This window comes from Leptodactylus fuscus, chromosome 6 (genome assembly GCF_031893055.1).
Source record: "Leptodactylus fuscus isolate aLepFus1 chromosome 6, aLepFus1.hap2, whole genome shotgun sequence".
NCBI classification, from domain to species: Eukaryota; Metazoa; Chordata; class Amphibia; order Anura; family Leptodactylidae; genus Leptodactylus; species Leptodactylus fuscus.
Window position 1 is genome coordinate 153,961,340 of NC_134270.1, and position 21,947 is coordinate 153,983,286.

Sequence of the window (21,947 nt, forward strand, 5' to 3'; positions counted from 1 at the left end):
AATATATTTGTATTACGGTCCCGGCTGTCATGCAGCTGCCGGCGGCAGGCGGCCATTATAATGAATCTGTAGTGTAAAACCACTGCTAATTGCCTAGGAAGAGCCTGTCACAGACTGATAAGCCGCCTCTGACACAGTCACACAGGCTACTTCAGCACGGCAGAGATAATATCCGCTGTTATGTTAACCCTCTCAACGCCAATGCCAACGCCAATACCTGCGAGGCTTCTGTCTAGTCATAAATCATCGCTTCTCACGGGAGGTTTCCCAATTTCAGAAGCAACTGCGTGTAGCTAGGTGGGGGACTGCCATACTCCCCTCTGATCAATCACTATATTTCCCTGCACAGTGGCACCGCCGACCACCCGCCGTGCCGGGAACTACAGCACAGGCCCCAATCACTTGTATGGAGCAGTGCCGCAGTATTCTGCCATGTGGAAAATTGCCTAAGGACCTTTGTCTCCTAGTTTTAGGGATTTCATTGTCACTCCCTGGTCTTTGCGTACTTCATTGCTTCTCAGAGAGTATTGTAACGTATGAAATTTCACTGCCTGTTGACTTCCATTTGTTTCAGCTGCCGAAAAGTATACGTACCCTGCTGTACTGTACTATCTATATAAACAAGAAAGGAAGGGTGTGCTCCCAATATGGCCGTCCCTGGCGAAATGTTTAAAAATAATAAGCTACATTTATAAGAGGAATCAGATATATATTTGTCTTCTAAAATTAAATATATGAGATATTCCCTTAAAAGCAGATATGTTACTAGGTCTGAAGAACCCAATGACATGTATCATCTGATTGGCGCTGTTTCCATACACATTTTGGTGCGTTGTTTGTCCAAATCTGTTCAGCCATTCCAAAGATATAAGCCCTATTAGTGCTGATGCAAATTAGAGTGGGTAACACTACATGACACATAGCACACAGAGGCTCCGCCCCCAGGTCAGCCGCAGTGTCACCACCCACTTGACTAGCACACCTTCATTTGCATAAAACTCATCTTCATCAATTGTGGTATACCAGGAAATTAACTTTAGGATACTAACTTTATCATTGCCATGCTAAGGCTATACCTTAAACTCTGAAGATGGGAATACAATTTTTAACAAAGTTTTTTTTTGCTTAAAAAAAGGCCCAAAATTCCTAGTATTTCTCATTTATGTATGTTTTTTAATCTTGACCTTTTTGTGCAATCTTGCCTATCTAACTCCGCTTTTTTAGGTAAACAATAGCAGGCTTCATTATGGTTAAAAAACACTCCGAGAAAAAATTAAGTATACGTAAGGATCTTCATAATTTCCTACTTAATACCTTATATACTCGAGTATAAGCCGACCCGAATATAAGCCGAGGCCCTTAATTGTACCACAAAAAACTGGGAAAACCTATTGACTTGAGTATAGGCCGAGGGGGAAATGCAGCAGCTACTGGAAAATTTCAAAAATTAAAATGGTTGGAGTTTTTCGGTGCAGTAGTTGCTGGGGAAGGGGAGGGGGTGTTTTGGTTGTCTGTCTGCCTCTTTCCTAAGCTTGAGGACTTGGGTTTCCCCCCCCCCCCACACTTGGAATTCAGCCTGGCTGAATATAGGGTATCTGCAGTGCTCCTATTAACCCCTTCCCGATGGAATTGGAGCACTGCAGATCCCCTATATTCAGTCTGGCTGGAGTCAGGCTGAATTCCAAGTGGGGGGAAAAAACTCCAGTCTTCAAGCTCAGGGAAGGGGAAGACAGGCAACCAAAATGCCACCCCCCCTTCCCCAGCACCTACTGCACCCCAAACCCCCATCAACATCAATCTAGTGTAGGGGATAAATACTTGAAAAATCACTCTTAATATTAATTTCAACAGGGGGGGGGGGGGGGGATTCTTATATACACTCCAGAACCTGTGTATTGTTTGCATGGTGTAGATTTTCTTCAGGTTGGACTCACTTTCTGCTGCGGTTGTTCCAGGGAGAGACCTGTCCAGCCAGAAGGTCCACGGGGAGTGCAGTGGGATGCCCTCACTGTCCAGCTCCGGCAGCTCCAGGCCGGTGAGCTTGGTCCAGTGATGGTTCAGGTGCAGCTGCTCGTCACTCTCCACCTTCAGCTGCCGCCGTTCCAGACCTGCGGGGAGCGCCATCTTCCTGTGGACTCACCAGCATCATCACTAACTGCGCAGCCGGACAGTGAGGGCATCCCGCTGCTCTCCCCATGGACCTACTGGCTGGACACGTCTCTCCCTGGAAAAACTGCAGCAGAATGTGAGTCCAACCTGAAGAAAATCTACGCCATGCAAATAATACAGAGTTTCTGGAGTGTATATAACAATATCCCCCCCACCCCGTTACTGGAGATCCGCAACGAAATGCTGATGTCCTGCATCAGCATTCTGTTGCAGCAATTTTGCAGGCAAAATACAGCGGTGGGAAATGTAGAGGAATTTCTCTTCATTTTCCGACATGTGAACCTAGCCTAAAGGTTAATTAAGATTTTGAAGGGACCGGTCGGACATCTAAATTAAGATGGTGCACCACTCTCAACTTTAGGGGAGTGCACAACTACCAGGCTCTGCCATAAGTTGAGAGTGGTGCACCATCTTAATCAGTGCCGCACCTCCCATGAGGCGACCTGAAGCGACCGCTTCAGGCGGCGCTATGTCAGGGCCCCAGGGAGGGCGGCATTTTTGATTACCTAAGCCAGTCCAGGACAAGCTGTCCTAGACTGGTTTAGCACCGAGCGGTGGATTGGGGAGGCCGCTGAAGCAGCGCTGCTCCAGCAGCCTCCCCTCACGCTCAGGCAGAGAGCAGGTCCTCACCCTGCCTGCGAACGCCCCACCCCCATTGATTCGTCCCGCCCCATTCGCGCTCCGCCCCCTCCTCCCGGGGGGGGGGGGGCTTTCTGTAGTTTGCCTCAGGCGGCGAAAGGGGCAGGTTCACCCCTACCTTTTTTGAACCTACCTTTTTTGCTGCCCGAGGCGGACGACAGAAGGCCGCCCCCCCCCTTTCCTGGGAGGAGGGGGCGGAGCAGAGTGAAGGGGGCGGGGCAGAGCAAAGGGGGGGCGTGGCGGAGTGGCGTGAGCAGGCAGGGAGAATACCTGCTCTCTGCCTGAGCGTGAGGGGAGGCCGCTGGAGCAGCGCTGCATCTACAGGGCCTCCCCAATCCACCGCTCGCTTCCCGTGCCAGGCTGCCGAGACAGTGACGCTAAGCCAGTGACGCTAAGCCAGACTGGCTTAGGTAAGAAAAAATGCGCCCCCCCCCCCCCCCCCCCCCCCGGGGCCCTGGCATAGCGCCGCCTGAAGCGGTCGCTTCAGGTCGCCTCTTGGGAAGTGCGGCGCTGACTGAGCATGTATGTGTATGGATGAGTCAGGAGGAATAGCCGTCGGCCAAACAAGCTTTCAATCATCAGTATTCTAATGTGTATGACTAACCTGAGACTTATTACAACCGTACGAAATGGCCGCGCTCAGACAAAGCGATTCGCGGATGCCGGACACTGAGTGTAGGATAATATAGTGAAATGAAGATCTCTAGCGTAGAGTAGCATATATAAACCTATATCTGTCAAGTAGATTTAGTGTGCTTGCCGCTTCTAAGGACTTGTACTTACGTCTACCATATAAATCAGCAGAATACATTTTGGTGATGAATTATAAATATTGGTGTCTATTTGATTTATGTCTAATGCTCCGGTGGAAGGTAAAATCCGTGGTCGTGGCAAGGAAAATCTTTATTTGTATTTATTCACTCTCTCGGCTCGCGAAGGGAAAGGCAGAAAATGTGATAAATCTTCTAGCGCTTTTTTTCTTCTATAGGTTGCTTTTAGAGGACAGAAGACAGGTTTATTTCAGCATCTACACAACAGCTGTAATACCAAACCTAGACCAAGGCAGGATCCTATAGTGATGGATGGTCCTGGTGGTGCGGCTGGAAAAAGGACGCTAAATAATATGTGTCCCGAGATTACGGCACATTCAGCATCCTAAAAATTGATATTTTCAGAACAAAATGACCCAATTTTAGGATTAATAAATATAAATTAATTTCGTGAATATTCCCAAGGCTCAACCGCAACGAAACAATCCAAACTGGAAGTGCTATTATTGTATTCCCATAGTGTAATAATAGGAGAACCAGAGAAAGTGCAGAAAAATTTAAAAACACCCATATGCACCTTTCCTCACATTGTCTGCTTTCTTTCTTGGGCGCCCCCAGGGTCTTCTGGCGTCATTGACATCAGCAGCCCTAGGCCCAGTCATGCCTGGGGCATCGACATCATGATGCTTTCGTAGGAGACAAGGGGTATCCCTAGAGGGCAACACAGTGGCTCAGTGGTTAGCACTGTAGCTTTGCAGCGCTGGAGTCCTGGGTTTGAATCCTGCCAGGAACAACATCTGCAAGGAGTTTGTATGTTCTCCCTGAGTTTGTGTGGATTTCCTCCGATTCTACAAAGACATACTGATAGGAAAAAAAATGTACGTTGTGATCCCTATATGGGGCTCACAATCTACATTGCAAAAAAAAAAAGGGGGGAATGCCTAGGAAAGAGGTCCATACATCGCAGCAGAAACCAGGAAAGGGGAGGAAAGTTGACTATTGTCTCTTGAATTTCTCCAAACCTTCCATGTGCCTCCTCTGGGGTCCAAAGATACTCAAAATGATTCATGGTTGGCGATACCCAAAATTTTTGGAAAATTAAAAAAAAAAATCATAACAAACCCAGTTTCTTGAGAAACAGTTTTCTCATCCCTATTGCTCCATACAACCTCAAATTGGTTTAGATTGGTAATATGGCACCCATAGTAATCAATGGGCCCGTACTATTTCTCTGCTCATGGCGGGTATTCCGCCTGCCTCCACTTAGATTCTTTTGTTTGTTGAGTCCCTATGATTCTGAAATGAAAGGAGTGAAATATTGTGGTGTGTTGCAGTCATATTTCAATTTTACTGGAATTTAACATAGGAAATTCTATTAAAATGGCAGAAATGTGGGAGCTGATACACATGGCTGCTTTCTACAAAGTTATAATAGAATTTCCATAGATGTGTCTAAAACCTTTACTGAATCCAACAGGAAAAAAAATAGTGGCTTGTTCTATGGGATTGTATGTATGAGGTATAAGGTATGGGATTGTATATATGAGGTATAAGGTATGGGATTGTATATATGAGGTATAAGGTATAGGATTGTATGTATGAGGTATAAGGTATGGGATTGTACATATGAGGTATAAGGTATGGGATTGTATATATGAGGTATAAGGTATGGGATTGTATATATGAGGTATAAGGTATAGGATTGTACATATGAGGTATAAGGTATGGGATTGTACATATGAGGTATAAGGTATGGGATTGTATGTATGAGGTATAAGGTATAGGATTGTATGTATGAGGTATAAGGTATGGGATTGTACATATGAGGTATAAGGTATGGGATTGTATGTATGAGGTATAAGGTATGGGATTGTACATATGAGGTATAAGGTATGGGATTGTACATATGAGGTATAAGGTATGGGATTGTACATATGAGGTATAAGGTATGGGATTGTACATATGAGGTATAAGGTATGGGATTGTATGTATGAGGTATAAGGTATGGGATTGTATGTATGAGGTATAAGGTATATACATTACATCAGTGACACAATTGAGGATTTCTTAGACCCACCAAATTAAATTATTTTAGGATTCACCTTCCAACATCCCTAGCAAACAAACAAAATCTATTTGTCATCTGTTAGACCAGTATTGTGTTAGAGTCTCAGGTAGGTCCGTCTGACACTAAAGAACATATGGTATCCAGTGAGGCCAGTACAGAACAAAGAGGTTGTATGGCTATGTACAAAGGAGTCCTATTGTGCCCATGAGGTCTCTGTACTAATGAGAGCCATACCGAGCCATGAGACCTCTCTCATATTTGGGCCATAATGGGCCCATGAGGCTTCTGTAGTAATGAGAGTCTTACCACTCCATGAGGCCTCTCTCGTATTTGAAACCATACTGTGCCCATGAGGCTTCTGTACTAATGAGAGTCATACCGGGCCATGAGGCCTCTCTCGTATTTGGAGCCATACTGTGCCCATGAGGCCTCTGTGGTAATGAGAGTCATACCGAGCCATGAGGTCTCTCTCATATTTAGAGCCATACTGGGCCCATGAGGCCTCTGTAGCAATGAGATTCATACTGGGGCATGAGGCCTCTCTTGTATTTGGGCCACACTGGGCCCATGAGGCCTCTGTGGTAATGAGAGCCATACCAGGCCACAAGGCTTCTCTCGTATTTGGAGCCATACTGGGCCCATGAGGCCTCTGTAGTAATGAGTGGCATACCAGGCCATGAGGCCTCTCTAATAATTAGAACCATACTGGGCCCATGAGGCCTCTGTAGTAATGAGAGCCATACTGGGCCCATGAGGCTTCTGTACTAATGGGAGTCATACCAGGCCATGAGGCCTCTAGTATTAAGAGTCATACTGGGCCTATGACGTCTCTGTAGTAATGAGAGTCTTACCACGCCATGGGGCTTCGCTCGTATTTAGAGCCATACTGTGCCCATGAGGCCTCTGTAGCAATGAGTGGCATACCAGGCCAGGAGGCCTCTGTCGTATTTAGAGCCATACTGTGCCCATGAGGCCTCTGTAGCAATGAGTGGCATACCAGGCCACGAGGCCTCTCTCGTATTTGGAGCCATACTGGGCCCATGAGGCCTCTGTAGTAATGAGTGGAATACCAGGCCATGAGGCCTCTCTAATATTTAGAGCCATACTGGGCCCTTGAGGCCTCTGTAGCAATGAGAGTCATACCAGGCCATGAGGCCTCTCTAATATTTAGAGCCATACTGGGCCCTTGAGGCCTCTGTAGCAATGAGAGTCATACCAGGCCATGAGGCCTCTCTAATATTTAGAGCCATACTGGGCCCATGACGCCTCTGTAGTAATGAGTCATACCGGGCCATGAGGCATCTCTCGTATTTAGAGCCATACTGTGCCCATGAGGCCTTTCTAGTAATGAAAGCCATACTGGGCCCATATATAGTATTCCTGGGTAAGGGTGGCTTTGGGAGGAGAGAATTGCCACATGATTTTTTTTATCTTATAGATATAAGAAAGGAATTATTGGTAATATTAAGTCAAAGATGCATCCGATAAAACTCTCTTCTACCATGTCATAGGGATTTTGACAAAGTTACTACATTTTCTGACTTGTCTGACAGTCTCCAAGTGCGTTCACCATCCTTCCCTATTCATTAATACTAGTAATTGGCGGATATAATCCTGGGCCCCAGCAAGGACAAGCAGATCCCTTCCCACCTGCTGTTCTCAATGACACATCTGCCTGGTACATTTGTTACAACAGCTCACAGATTAAGAATCAGACTAAGTTTCAGTACCAAGTATCGAGAGACCTGAAGTTAATATTTGCCTTCTGTAATGTCATGTGAACCTGCATGGATCCGGATGCCAGAAAGAAGGAGCTTCAATTAGAAATTTGTGAATCGATTCACATAAACAGAATTGGCTACACATTTCCCATATGTTTCTCATTTGGGAAATTGGAATCTTTTGGGATTCTGGTGTAGAGGGATGATATTGTGGTGCACCACAACCCCTGATGTACGCCTCGTTGACCACATTGCATAAATCTTGGTGCAGTGTGATGAGAGGTGGAGGAGGCTTCTTGCCCACAGATTCTTTAGAACTCACACCAGTTTTATGGCATGAGTTATAAAGGAAATCTACGCCAGTTCATAACCCATTCGGTCGCAGGGATATCCGACTGATTTATAAAGAGGTTGCAACTTCTTCATAAATCTCTTGTTCCATGTCCCAGTTGGGGTCTTTACTAAGATTAGTGTATGGTATGCTAATCTTAATAAGTCTGCCCCATCATTTTGGAAATGTGAGAAAATCTAATATGACAAGGGATGCAATAACTACAACCCGGGTAATATACTATTGTGGCATATAAATACAAGGTACATGTGAGATGTTACAAGAAGGATGTCAATGGAATAAAATAACCAATGGAGACTTAACTTACTAGAATTGTGGTGATTATTAGCGTTTTATTAGCCAGACTGTCCGTAACATTTTGGAAGAAGTATCTTTTGTCCATGGTGATACCACTAGTGACGTGCCACTGTCCAATCTGATGGGGAAACAGAATCTTGTAAGAATCAAGATGTCTTCTCACAGTTAGACATGCCTCTCTAAACGATCAAGATTAGAAGAGCACCCCAAACGTACCATTGGCCTAACGCTATTATTATCTGTGCCCCATCCCAAGGAGCCTACAGTCACCATCCCGGCATCATCCCGTGCATTACATAGTATCAGTCATCTTGTTCCAAAAGAACTTTGCAATATATTATATTAAATAAAAATACTTCTATTTTAGGCTAAGTTACTTCTAACATAGAAATATATGGCCCCATTGCAGTTGCACCCCTTATAACTGTGGTCGCTACACCCCTAATCCGCTGCCAAATCCTGTGCATGCAGCTTAAACTCAGATGCAGGGACCTCAATACTTATAGACTGCTTGCATTCAAGGACATGATTTTGGAAATTTACAAAATATGTCACAGAATATTGTCCTTACACATTTCCTTTCCATTGCGCACGGGCTTTGAAGCCTTAGTGTACCCATGCGGTGATGATCCTAAATCAAATGTGCCCTGCGAGGAGGAGGATTGCAGTTCTGCAGGACTCTTCTGCTGTAGCCCTTCAGATGTATAAGAGGCTCTCACTTCATACAGAGTATGTACTTAGAAATGTGATCACAATGCCCCAGCTAGCAGTATGAGGAGAGCGCTATTCACACTATTCATAGAGCAATCTACTCGGCCTCATGTCTGGACTGCCGAGTGTCTGAACTTGGAGACATTACAGAAATCATTTATTTTTGCAATAATTCGCTGGTTCTGATGTCCTATATTCCAATATTCCATCTTCATGTACAGTTCTGTCACCAGAACTCAACTCAGCATATGAACAGATAGATAGGTTAGGGTCAACGGAATCAGGTTAGGACCTATGTATCAGATGGGGATCCAACACCAGGAATCTGCACTTATCGGGTGTACCATCCAGCCTCCAGTCCTGAAAGTTATACAGGATATGGAGCTGGAAGCAGATGGCTCTGTCTACTGTATAGAGTCCATACTGAAGTACAACAGCTCTGCCCAAGTGCAGTACTAAAGTTCTCTAAAGTACTCAACAGAATAAAAAACAGCCTCCCCTTCCCACCCAAAAAAAGCCCTTAGGGTAAGTTCGCCTCAGGTTCTGATCCAAAAGCCGGGTTGACACGACTGAAAGCCGATGCACTGCACCAGCATCCAGCTGCGTGCTCCGCTCCGGATTAGTCCCAATGAATGGGCCTAGTGTGGAGGAGGGAGTTTCTTCAGGCCAAATCGCGAGGCGACTCGGCCTGAAGAATGAACATCTTACTTCTTTTTTCCGAGTACTGGAAGAAATGGCTCCCAGATAAAGCTCCTGATTTTGATTGATTTTAATGGGAGCCGTCTTTTTGGTCAGGGTTTTGAGGCGATTACGGCCTCAAAACCCTGACCAAAATCCAGTGTGAACTTACCCTTATTAATCTCAGACATGTTTATAGGTTCTGGATAGAACTGAGTTTTACTGAAGAGACAAAAAGAAGAAAACCAAATGCCTTACCTCTTGAAACCCTATCTTGGTGTATTGGAGAATCTTGAGATCATAATTTGATCTTTGACCTTTGCTATTGAATTCCACATGTCCAGTAAGACCTTCCAACTCTACCTGTGCAAGAGAAAGACAATAACAGAAAGGCACGGGCAATACACCCACTTCCAAATGCTTACACTTCAATTGTATACGGTTTGCATGGTGTATAGAAGAGATGTGAGAGATGAGATCTTATGGACCCATCCACAGTACATGGTAGTGTGGCCATCTGGCCTTGTATCGAGAAATACACGTGTGTGGATGGGATGAGAGAGGAAGGATAAAGGAAATATGTAATATAAAGAAGAATATGAGGGACTGGTGGGGAAGGGGGCAATAGGAGGAAATACTCCCAACATTTATCTTCGATGGAAGGCTCAAACAAAGTGGGAACAGCATCTAAGGCTGGTGACACAGCAGGACATTTTGGCCAGCGTGATACAATTTTTCATATTTTACTATATAATACAAGCCACGTGAAAATTGAGAATCCCTCACCCTTCCTCACCATTCTCAAGTAGTTCATAAGGCTGGTGCCATGTTGCCATATTTGTGCAGAGCCACATGAGAGGGGTTTAACGCCAATCTCTTGACTTCGATTTAACTCCTGTACAGCGCTCACAATGCCGTAAACGGCATCAAAGAGTAATGCAGCAGACAGCTGACAAGACAAGATAAGGTTAGAAATATATTAATACAGACATTTAACAATCATTTCTTCTGTCACTTTGTATATCTACCTATTTCAGGGATCAGCAACTCCCAGCATGCTCCATTCACCTCTTTGGGATTTCCTAGAAGATCGGAGCAATTACGCAGGCTAGGTTTTGAAGTTCCACAGCTGGGGGGCCGATGGTTGCCTACTAGAGATGGGCGAACCTCTCGAGTTCTATTTCATTTTGGGTTTTGGTGGTTTGGGACAAAGATTTGTTTCAGGTCTAACAAGTTTGGTACAAACCACACCTTAAATTGGCTTAAAGCCGTCAGTGCTCCTAGGAACCTATCTATAAAACATAGTGTAGGACACTGTCAGGGCTCCTAGGAACCTATCTATAATACATAGTGTAGAACACTGTCAGGGCTCCTAGGAACCTATCTATAACACATAGCATAGAATACTGTCAGAGCTCCTAGGAACCTATCTATAACACATAGTGTAGAATACTGTCAGGGCTCCTAGGAACCTATCTATAAAACATAGTGTAGAACACTGTCAGGTCTCCTAGGAACCTATCTATAAAACATAGTGTATAATACTGTCAGGGCTCCTAGGAACCTATCTATAAAACATAGTGTAGAACACTGTCAGGGTTCCTAGGAACCTATCTATAATACATAGTGTAGAACACTGTCAGGGCTCCTAGGAACCTATCTATAAAACATAGTGTAGAACACTGTCAGGGTTCCTAGGAACCTATCTATAAAACATAATGTATAATACTGTCAGGGCTCCTAGGAACCTATCTATAACACATAGTGTAGCACATTGTCAGGGCTCCTAGGAACCTATCTATAACACATAGTGTAGAACACTGTCAGGGCTCCTAGGAACCTATCTATAAAACATAGTGTAGAACAATGTCAGGGCTCCTAGGAACCTATCTATAAAACATAGTGTAGAACACTGTCAGGGCTCCTAGGAACCTATCTATAAAACATAATGTATAATACTGTCAGGGCTCCTAGGAACCTATCTATAACACATAGTGTAGCACATTGTCAGGGCTCCTAGGAACCTATCTATAAAACATAGTGTAGAACACTGTCAGGGCTCCTAGGAACCTATCTATAATACATAGTGTAGAACACTGTCAGGGCTCCTAGGAACCTATCTATAAAACATAGTGTAGAATACTGCCAGGGCTCCTAGGAACCTATCTATAAAACATAGTGTAGAACACTGTCAGGGCTCCTAGGAACCTATCTATAAAACATAGTGTAGAACACTGTCAGGGCTCCTAGGAACCTATCTATAAAACATAGTGTAGAACACTGTCAGGGCTCCTAGGAACCTATCTATAAAACATAGTGTAGGACACTGTCAGGGCTCCTAGGAACCTATCTATAAAACATAGTGTAGGACACTGTCAGGGCTCCTAGGAACCTATCTATAAAATATAGTGTAGAACACTGTCAGGGCTGCTAAGAACCTATCTATAAAACATAGTCTAGAATACTGTTAGGGCAACAATTTTATATCTAGCTGTTTTTTTCAGCTAACGAAAAAATAAGTGTAATGTTTGATCTTCAGGTGGATTCTCCCCAATAACTTCCATTATTCTTCTCCATTTTCTGTCCACCATTTTCTGGCCACTGGCTACCCGTGGTAGAATGAATTCCACCGTGGATTTTCACCACTGATTCGGTCAAAGTGAATGGAAACAATGGGAGGCAGAATCTGGGCGGAATCCTCTCCCAAATCAGTGAGTGTCAAATTCCTACGTGTGAACGGCCCCTTGAAGAGAAAGGGCGGTCGTAATATGGTATTAGATGTAGCTATAACCCTGTACTAACATGTCATATCTCTTGAACTCGATGGTCATGATTATACATATATGAGGTTTACGCCTGACCACATAGTATGTAGATAAAGTAATGACCCCAAATAAGCACTTACTGCAGGGCCAGTGAAAGGAGAGTGATCACAGTTCTCTTCCCAAGACTGTTGTAGTATTTGTGAAAATTCCTGATAGTAGGCGTGTGACTGGTTAAACATAGAAAAACTCAAGATGTTCACTCGGTCATCCAACGGTGTGTCGAATCGTTGTAGAGAAAATTCCTGATAGAAAACCAAAGCAAGATCAGTTTCTGGTTTAAAGCTCCATCTCTTTCCCTCTCTATCTGAACCCAGGCGCCCATGAAGATTTGTTCGCAACTATATGACTATATGCTGTTGGCCAACTGCTATTTTTTATCATGACATGGTTAGTTTTCTCCTTTCTGACAGTGGAAGGCTGTGTATCATAAATCTTCTCAATCCAAGTCACCAGAGGGTAGGAGGTATAGGTTTACATTGGGCAAAGTAACAACCATCAAAGGAAAATTAAAAGATCAAGGAAACTTATCCAGCCGTATTATGTTGAGGACGATCTGTGGGCCCCCCGGCTTCTGGGCCTGGTAACAACTATAACTGCTATAGTTAAAATGACAAGATGCAACAAAATAAACATAGTCATATCACGCATAGAATATTCTATAGAATTGCGGGTTCTTTTATATAAGAACAATACAGTTTATATGAATATTGGCCGAGCCCTTTCATTTTGGCAGGACCAGCCAACTGGCTAATTTGTATAGTAGTATCATAACTAACCCATGACAGCGGATCTGCTGTCATCCAAAAGAAGGATGGGGCTAGTGGGATTCAACGTGCCAAAGCTTTTTGTTCTAAGAAGAGACAAGCCATTGCCAAAGGGGTCTGGCATCAGCTTATTCCGCTCTCTCTGTATTCAGAGCACATGTAAGATTGGCATGTCCTTCACTGATGTGGGTTTCACCTGTGGCTTCCCATATTTGCAATAGAAACATTGAATACAGCAGAGACCCGCCGAAAAACCTACAATAGGGCCACAGAAAAATAACACCTGGAAAATTCTGTAACATGGTTGGCCTGTGTGGCCCTAGCCTTAGGGGTATATCCAGTGATCAATGGATACACAAACCGCTAGCCATAACAAGAGGATATCCATTATTAACAAGAGGATATCCATTATGTCTAATAGATAGATAGATAGATAGATAGATAGATAGATAGATAACTAGATAGATAGATAGATAGATAGATAGATAGATAGATAGGAGATAGATAGATAGATAGATAGATAGATAGATAGATAGATAGATAGATAGGAGATAGATGATAGATAGATAGATAGATAGATAGATAGATAGATAGGAGATAGATAGATAGATAATAGATAGATAGATAGATAGATAGATAGATAGATAGATAGATAGGAGATAGATAGATGATAGATAGATAGATAGATAGATAGATAGATAGATAGATAGATAGATAGACAGAGAGATAGACAAAGCCATTCACAACCTGCCTCTCCATACATCTCTGACCTAATCTCCTTCTATCGACCCACACCCTCTGATCCTGGACAGACATATAGATAGATATGGTGTAGATAGATAGATAGATAGATAGATAGATAGATAGGAGATAGATAGATAGATAGATAGATAGATAGATACTGTAGATGATAAATAGATAGATAGATAGATAGATAGATAGATAGATAGATAGATAGATAGATAGATAGATCTCTGACCTAATTTCCTTCTATCTACCCACACCCTCTGATCCTGGACAGACATATAGATAGATATGATGTAGATAGATAGATAGATAGATAGATAGATAGATAGATAGATAGATAGATAGATAGATAGATAGATACTGTAGATAGATAGATAAATAGATAGATAGATAGATAGATAGATAGATAGATAGATAGATAGATAGATAGATAGATAGATAAACTAGATAGATAGATAGATAGATAGATAGATAGATAGATAACTAGATAGATAGATAGATACTGTATATAGATAGATAGATAGATAGATAGATAGATAGATAGATGATAGATAGATAGATGATAGATAGATAATAGATAGATAGATAGATAGATGATAGATAGATAGATAGATAGATAGATAGATAGATAGATAGATAGATAGATAGATAATAGATAGATCAAAGGATATGAGGAAACATTGACTTTTACAATGGGACTCTCACCAGGTTTGTGAAGATGTAGGTATAATAAGCCGATACCATTCCTAGTTCCGCGGCCTGTGTGAGAGTAATACCACAGAAAGGGTTAATAAGAACTAGTGAGCGATTCCTCCGAATATACATCATTTATTAAACTCCTGCTAAACAGATAGAAAGCAGATGAAAGGCATTTTAATGTTGAGCTTTTGCAGTATTAACATGAAACCATTAGCGCAGAGTGGTATTAATGAGTGTGTATTACTCCCCGGCCCCAGCATTGGCTTCGGCCCGGCGGTGTCGTTACTTTTTTATGTAATTAATTAGGTAAAATGGTTTATCCACTTACAAATGTTTTCATTATGTAGCGATATGACTGGATCGCCATCTTCTTGTAAACTCATCTTGCCAGGCGCTGGATTCTTGGCTATTGTACAGCGATGGCTTAGGGGCATCTTCTTTACGAGTGTGGAATGAATTTTAGCGTTTTGCATGTTTTTTTTGGTTGATTTTGTATTCGGTTTTTTTGACAGTTTAATTTGCAGCAAGGTTTTTTTTTTTGATCATCTAGAAGGATAACTCTTATACGCCTGTTAACCGGACTATAGGATTGGCCATGGTTGTATATACTTTAAGGCTGATGTACGCCCGCACTTGGTGTGCCGCCATAATAGCCTGCCGGAGAGGTGCGCGACTCCTCTACTGTATATTTATATTCTGTATCCAATTTCACGCATACTGAGGCATGCTGAGTTTTTTTTTCTCCGTTATGTACAAGTCTCATTGAGAAAGAAATGAAGGCAGACTCAATCTCAAGCTGTATGCCGCCTGCAACCTTAAGGGCGGAGGCACCAAATAAGATATAGTTTCTGCCCTTTATAACCATGTACTACTTTATTATTTAAAGGGGAACTGCTGTAAATCCTGATGTGTCTTTTTTTTGTAAATATTTGTATTCCCCATGAAATAAGAATTCTGCTGAACTCTGCATTGCATTGCTGTTCCCCTGTTATTCCCAGTAGAAATACATTGCATGTCCCGACACAGTCCGGGACTGATAATATGACAGTATTAAAGAGTGTAGGGACACGGCCCCAACTGGTAACACCCGGATGTCAATTTATTCATAAATGGAATGCTAGATGCCTAGAATAGTTACATTACACTAAGTTCACATCTGCACCAGAAAGTTCATAGGACCAGAAGAATGGAAATATGGACATTGCAAACACCAATGGAGGCTGAGGGACCCCATTGACTATAATAGGTTATGTTATGTCATTATTTGGTGTCCATTCTTTTATTTAAAGGGGACCTATCATGTCCTTGGGCACCTGAGGTTTTATATACCGCTAGAAAACCGACAGTGTGCTGAATTCAGTGCGCTGTTGGCTTTCCCATTCTGTGTACCGGGGCTGGAGATATCGGTGCCGTTACTGATTTCTACCCACTGTCAGAAGGGCTTTCCTGACAGTCTAGCTGGGCTGTGAGGAACAGCCCCCCCTCCTCACAGTACTCGTCCGTAGACTAGCACTGGGAGGACGTTCCTCATCGCTCAGTGTCATGACTAGGCGGTAAGGAACACCCCCTCTGACAGTATAGCACTACCGACAGACTGTCAGGAGGGGCATTCCCAGCAAAAGCCCTTCTGACAGTGAAGAGCTATCGGTAACTGCACTGATATCCGACATCATGGGAAAGCAGACAGTGCGCTGAAATCAGCGCACTGTCGGCTTTCTAGTGGTATATACAACCGGAGGTGCCTGAGCACATGAAAGCTCCTCTTTAACTGAAAATGCCAGAAGAAAAGCTGCTGCAACCTCTACTAAGGCTAAGGCCTCACGTGGCGAGCCACAGCCAAAATGCGCCGCAGAAAAGACCCTTTTCACAGCAAGACCGCAGAATTTTCCTCTGCAGACTTTCTGCCCCTATTATACCATTTGCATAGGTATAATTGACATGCTGCGATTTACAAAAACGCAACGATTTTTGAAATCGCAGCATCTCCCCTGCAGATTTTTCTCTGTAATGCGTGGATGGAATTAGCCAGATTCCCATCCACTTTGCAGCTACTGTAAAATGCTGCAATTTTCATTGCTGCATTTCCACCGTGGACAAATTGCGGTGTTTATGCTATGTGGGGCCCCGTCCTAAAATGGACAAATCAGGAGATGTGGCAAATCCTGTGTAAGGTTATGGCCCAAAAAAGTCACTTAAAAAAAGTGAACCACACTGCTGAGATTTGGCTGCATTTTTCTCCCTGCTTTTTCTTCCTTTTTTTCCAGGGAAATTCTGCAGCTGCAATTCTGAGCTAAAATTTTGCAATTCCGCAGCAATTTTTTTTGAAAATGTTGCTTTTTTCCTGCATTATGTTACCTGCAATGACCTGATTTTGGTGATTTGCAGGGGAACACTTTGCTTTTCCCTGCAGAAATTCTGCAGCATCTTGGCACTGTGTGTTCCCAGCCTTATGCTAGAATCACACATGCAGTTTTTTGGGGGAATTTTTGATGCAGTCATTTGAGCCAAAGGCAAAAGCAGATTCCACAGGATTCACAAACACAAATGCATTGAAAAACACCATGAAATCTGCAGTGGTGTTTTATGTGGAGCCGACGTACTAATCCTGCAGATATAATGTTAATGGACTATCCCAAGGCGATTAGCCTTCTCTTGCACAGTGGCGCCCCCACCACCTACTGTGGTGGGGAACTGCATCACAGTTACATTCAATTCACTGAGGAGGTGCAGGGAAATATAGTGAAGGGGTTACAGCTTTGAACCAGCGTCTTGTCCATTGCATCTCATGACTGGTAGAGTTCCTAAAGGTGAGACCACCATTAATCATAACATTATGGATATCCAATGACTTTATGAGCCAGGAATACCCCTTTAATGGATGAAAAGATGAATAGGCCATTAAGTACCTTCATCAGAATGGTGTGGGACATTGATGCATTAGCATGGATAATAATAGTGCTAGTCTTGTCATCACGAATTTCCTTTAGAAGAGGTGTCGGGTCCCAGGTGTCATCCAGCATCCTGACTGAAAGACAGTCCTTGGAAATCAGAAATTGGCGGAGGAGTTTCTCAAGGTTCAGGAGACCTGAAATAGATTATTTTCTTATTAATCGAGAACAAGTAACATTATGCAAACTCAACAGATACAGAAATTGGAATTTAAATTAAGAGAGATGTAGTCAAGGTTGTTTAACCACTTCCGGACCGCCCATAGACTATATACGTCCGGAAGGTGGTTGCCTAGTTCTGCCAGGACGTACCTGTACGTCCAGCAGAACTTGCTCTACTGCGCCTCCCCCATCGTACTGAGCTCTGAGGTTCCGCTGTCAATAGACAGTGGAGACCTCAGAGCTTCACCCAGGGACCACTCTGTGTGGTCTCCAGGTACGTGATCCTTGTGACACACCGTCACAGAGATCACAACGACAGATTGCTCCGCTGTGCCTCCACCCCCCTCCTGTACTTTGCTATGAGGTCCTGCTGTCTATTGACAGTGGAAACCTCATAGCTTTGCCCAGAGACCAGCTTCTGTGGTTTCTAGGCATATGATCGCAGCCTGTCACAGCGATCAGATCGTATGGTGCATGAGCAGAATATACTCCTCTGCTCCACTGCACCTCCCCCTCCTGCCCTCCACCCCCCTTGCACACAGCTCCGAAGTCTCCACTGAACAGCGGAGACTTCAGAGCTTATCCGGAGACCAGCCTGTGTGGGTGTGTGATCGCTGTGACAGCCAGTCACACCGATCACAAGGAAGTTTGTCACAGAGACAAACTTCATTGGCTGAACGCTGATCTCCCTCTCCTTTAGCTTATCAGAGAGGGAGATCAGCACTTCTGCCTCCACCCCCAGCAATGCTCCGTGGTCAGCAGTCAGAAGACAGCTATGATCACAGAGTTTTGCCCAGAGACCACCCTGATAGGACATAGTGGTCTCTGGGGCATGTGAGCACTGTGATAGCCTGCCACACTGCTCACATAAAGTAATAAAAGTATATAAAGTGGCTACCAATCTCCCTCTCCTCAGATCCTGACAGAGAGGGCGATTGGTAAATAAAAATCACTACATATACACACACTCCCCCCACCCTTCAGTGCCCCCCCAACTCTATTCTATCTATCTATCTATCTATCTATCTATCTATCTATCTATCTATCTATCTATCATCTATCTATCTATCTATCTATCTATCTCCTATCTATCTATCTCCTATCTATCTATCTATCTATCTATCTATCTATCTATCTATCTATCTCCTATCTATCTATCTCCTATCTATCTATCTATCTATCTATCTATCTATCTATCTATCTATCTCCTATCTATCTATCTATCTATATATCTCCTATCTATCTATCTATCTATCTATCTATCTATCTATCTATCTCCTATCTATCTATCTATCTATCTATCTATCTATCTATCTCCTATCTATCTATCTATCTATCTATCTATCTATCTATCTATCTATCTATGTCTATCTATCTCCTATCTATCTATCTATCTATCTATCTATCTATCTATCTCCTATCTATCTATCTATCTATCTATCTATCTATCTCCTATCTATCTATCTATCTATCTATCTATCTATCTATCTATCTATCTATCTATGTCTATCTATCTATCTATCTATCTATCTATCTATCTATCTATCTATCTCCTATCTATCTATCCTATCTATCTATCTATGCTTTTTTTTATCTATCTCTCTATTTTTATACATAAATTCATATTTTTTGTGACCCATAAATAAAGATTATTATTACACTTTGAGGCTAAAGCCCCCCGGTCCGTATACGCAGCACTGAAGAGCTGCGGGAAGAATCGCTGTGTGAACGCATTGTGGTTCTTCCCGCAGCGATTTGAAGAGAAAGTTCACAGAGTTTTCCTCTGCGGACTTTCTCTTCCCATTATATCTACGGGAAAGCAGCCGGCGTTTCCTTACATATAATTGACATGCTGCGATTTCCAAAGCCGCAACAGATTTGCAAATCGTGGCGTGTCCGCACTGCAATCTTTTCCGCAAAGTGGGCATGGGATTCGCATGAATCCCATCCACTTTGCCAGCACTGTACAACGCCGCCAACACTGTGCAACGCCCTGGCCTCAGGGTGCAGAAACACAGCGGTTTGCACACCATTCATTGCAGGCTCTTCTGTAGGCCCAAATAATGGATAAAATACTCAAATGTGGTATTAATATAAACAGCAGAAATAAGAAAATATATTTTAGAATCTATATATTTATTGCATTTTTTTTTTAGGCTATTGTGTATAAATGTAGGAAAAAGCATTTTTTTACACATTTTTTACCCTTTTCCCTCTATTTTTTTTCTAAAAGGTTAAATTTATCACTTATTTTGTTATAAAACGTGAAAACCCATTATGTTCCGAGAAAAAGGAGACCAAATACATATAAGTTGGCAAAGTAATAGAAAAACAATTTGCAGTTAAACTGGAACATGGCTAAAACCTGAAAATGTGCCTGGTCTGGAAGGGGGGTAAAGGATCTGGTATGGAAGTGGTTAACATATGAGGTGACCATTAATATTATCCACAAATTATAGGCCGCAGAGTTGCTCTGTACACTATAGATCCTTAGCACAGACAATAACAAACACTGATGAGCTGTACAGGAGATGTTGTCAAAATGATACCCCTTTTCTGACATCACTCAGTGCTCAGCAGCTATTGGCTGAAGTGTTACCTAATAGACTTCCTGTTCTGCCCCCTTCTCTGACATCACTAAGTACTCAGCAGCTATTGGCTGATGTGTCACTCAATAGACTTCCTGTTCTGCGTGCACCCTGCATATACTCAAGATAAACTGAGTGCATTCTATGTAGGTGCAGGAGATACATTTAACATAATCAGTGAATATAAAATGTACCACCTTTATTCTATGTCTTCAGTATGCTTTTTACCAATTTGATCAGTTGACATCAAAACAGATTTGACCTGAATTTTCCAACAGACTCTGAATCTTTTGGGGTTCGTCACCCACAAAACATGGTTATACACTAATGAGTGGAGGTCTGGGACCTACTTATACTCACCTTGCCTCTCCCCTCCAGGGTGTACAGTGGTCCCACGGCATCCTTTTATGACCTCCTGGCTGATATCATGTGACCTGGGGACTGCAGAGGCCCAATCAAGTGTCATGATGTCTGGTGCACCCCCACATAACATATATATATATATATATATATATATATATATATATATATATATATATATATATATATATATCTCATAATACATATAGAAATAAACATATATCCTGATATGCTTTATAAAAATGTACAACCTAGCACTTGAAGACGTCTGCAAGAGCATTATTAACCCCTTCCTACACTAAGACAGATACTCTTTGAACCACGGCTGTCATTGACAGTCACCCAGACTGCTTGTGGAACAATATAACACCATGATCAGCATCGATCGCAGCGTATGACGCGTTTCATCACACAGGATGATAAATCTTGCGACAACCAAAGAGTTTTGCCTACAGGCACAAATTAATTACCGGGATACTTATTTTAAGCCTCGTTCAGAAGATTTTGCTCACAACCATGTACGAGTTGCCATGTAGGGATCTGTAATGAATGTAGCGAGACGCAGATCCAGGTATTCGTGCGTTTTTTGTTTTTTTTTCGGGAATTGAATGCATGAGTACGGACAACAAAATGAAGAGGAATAGAACCTGAGTTTTGTGACCCAAGTTCACGGCTCCTATATGAACCCTTGAAAGTCATGGTGGTGTATATGGGACCATAGAAAGTGTCAGTGTGCATACGGATAGGATGTGATGGCGATGGGATTTGTACTGTAAGGCTCAGTTCACATCTGCGTTCCGGCCATTTCATTCCCCTCTCCACATGAAGAACGCGGAGAAAAAAATCCTGCAAGCAGAAATTTTGTCTTCACATTTTTCGTGCGCAAACCACACGAACCCCATTATAGTCTAGGCAACTGCTTTTTTATGCGGATTAGGTTTCACTTCCCGAACAGAAACACATGCGATCCATCCAGATGTGAACCAGGCCTATTATGTATTATAGTCGCGTGAATCCAGTCTTAGGCCAGTTTCAGCCAGGATGTATTCAGTCTATGAAATATGTCGGCTGTACTGAGCACTATCCAGGGACCCGGTCTCACAATATCACTTATCTGTGAGTCACTGCCTCACCGCGGGCCCTATGGTGATCTAAATTTACTATAGCAAATCCACATAGCTAGTGCAGCTGTAAAACAGATGCAAAATGTACTGTGCAAAAGTATTAGGCAGGTGTGGAGAAAATGCCGCACAGTAAGAATGCTTACAGAAATAGAAGGGTTAATAGTTTATTTTTGTCAATTAACAAAATGAAAAATGAATGAAATTATGAGAAATGTAAATCCCAATAATATTTGGTGTGACCTTTGCCCTTTGCCTTCCATCAGTTCTTCTTGATACTTACAGACAGATTTTGAAGGAACTCGCCATCTTGGAGAATTAAGCCCAG

The 21,947-nt window shown here is 42.8% G+C and overlaps 1 protein-coding gene across 3 annotated transcripts in view; it reads right to left on the reverse strand.

Annotated features, from left to right (window-relative positions):
* GRIK4 (glutamate ionotropic receptor kainate type subunit 4) overlaps positions 1 to 21,947 on the reverse strand; it is a 187,719-nt gene that overhangs the window by 23,367 nt on the left and 142,405 nt on the right. For 2 of the 3 annotated variants that reach the window (XM_075277614.1, XM_075277615.1), the window contains exons 6-11: positions 17,347 to 17,525; positions 14,447 to 14,500; positions 12,311 to 12,472; positions 10,202 to 10,354; positions 9,664 to 9,768; positions 8,027 to 8,134 (exon numbers count right to left, since the gene is read on the reverse strand). In XM_075277614.1, the coding sequence (XP_075133715.1) occupies positions 8,027 to 8,134; positions 9,664 to 9,768; positions 10,202 to 10,354; positions 12,311 to 12,472; positions 14,447 to 14,500; positions 17,347 to 17,525 (761 nt within the window). Of the gene's footprint in view, positions 1 to 8,022; positions 8,135 to 9,663; positions 9,769 to 10,201; positions 10,355 to 12,310; positions 12,473 to 14,446; positions 14,501 to 17,346; positions 17,526 to 21,947 lie in introns of those variants that run through there. The other variant, XM_075277616.1, reaches the window with a different exon arrangement.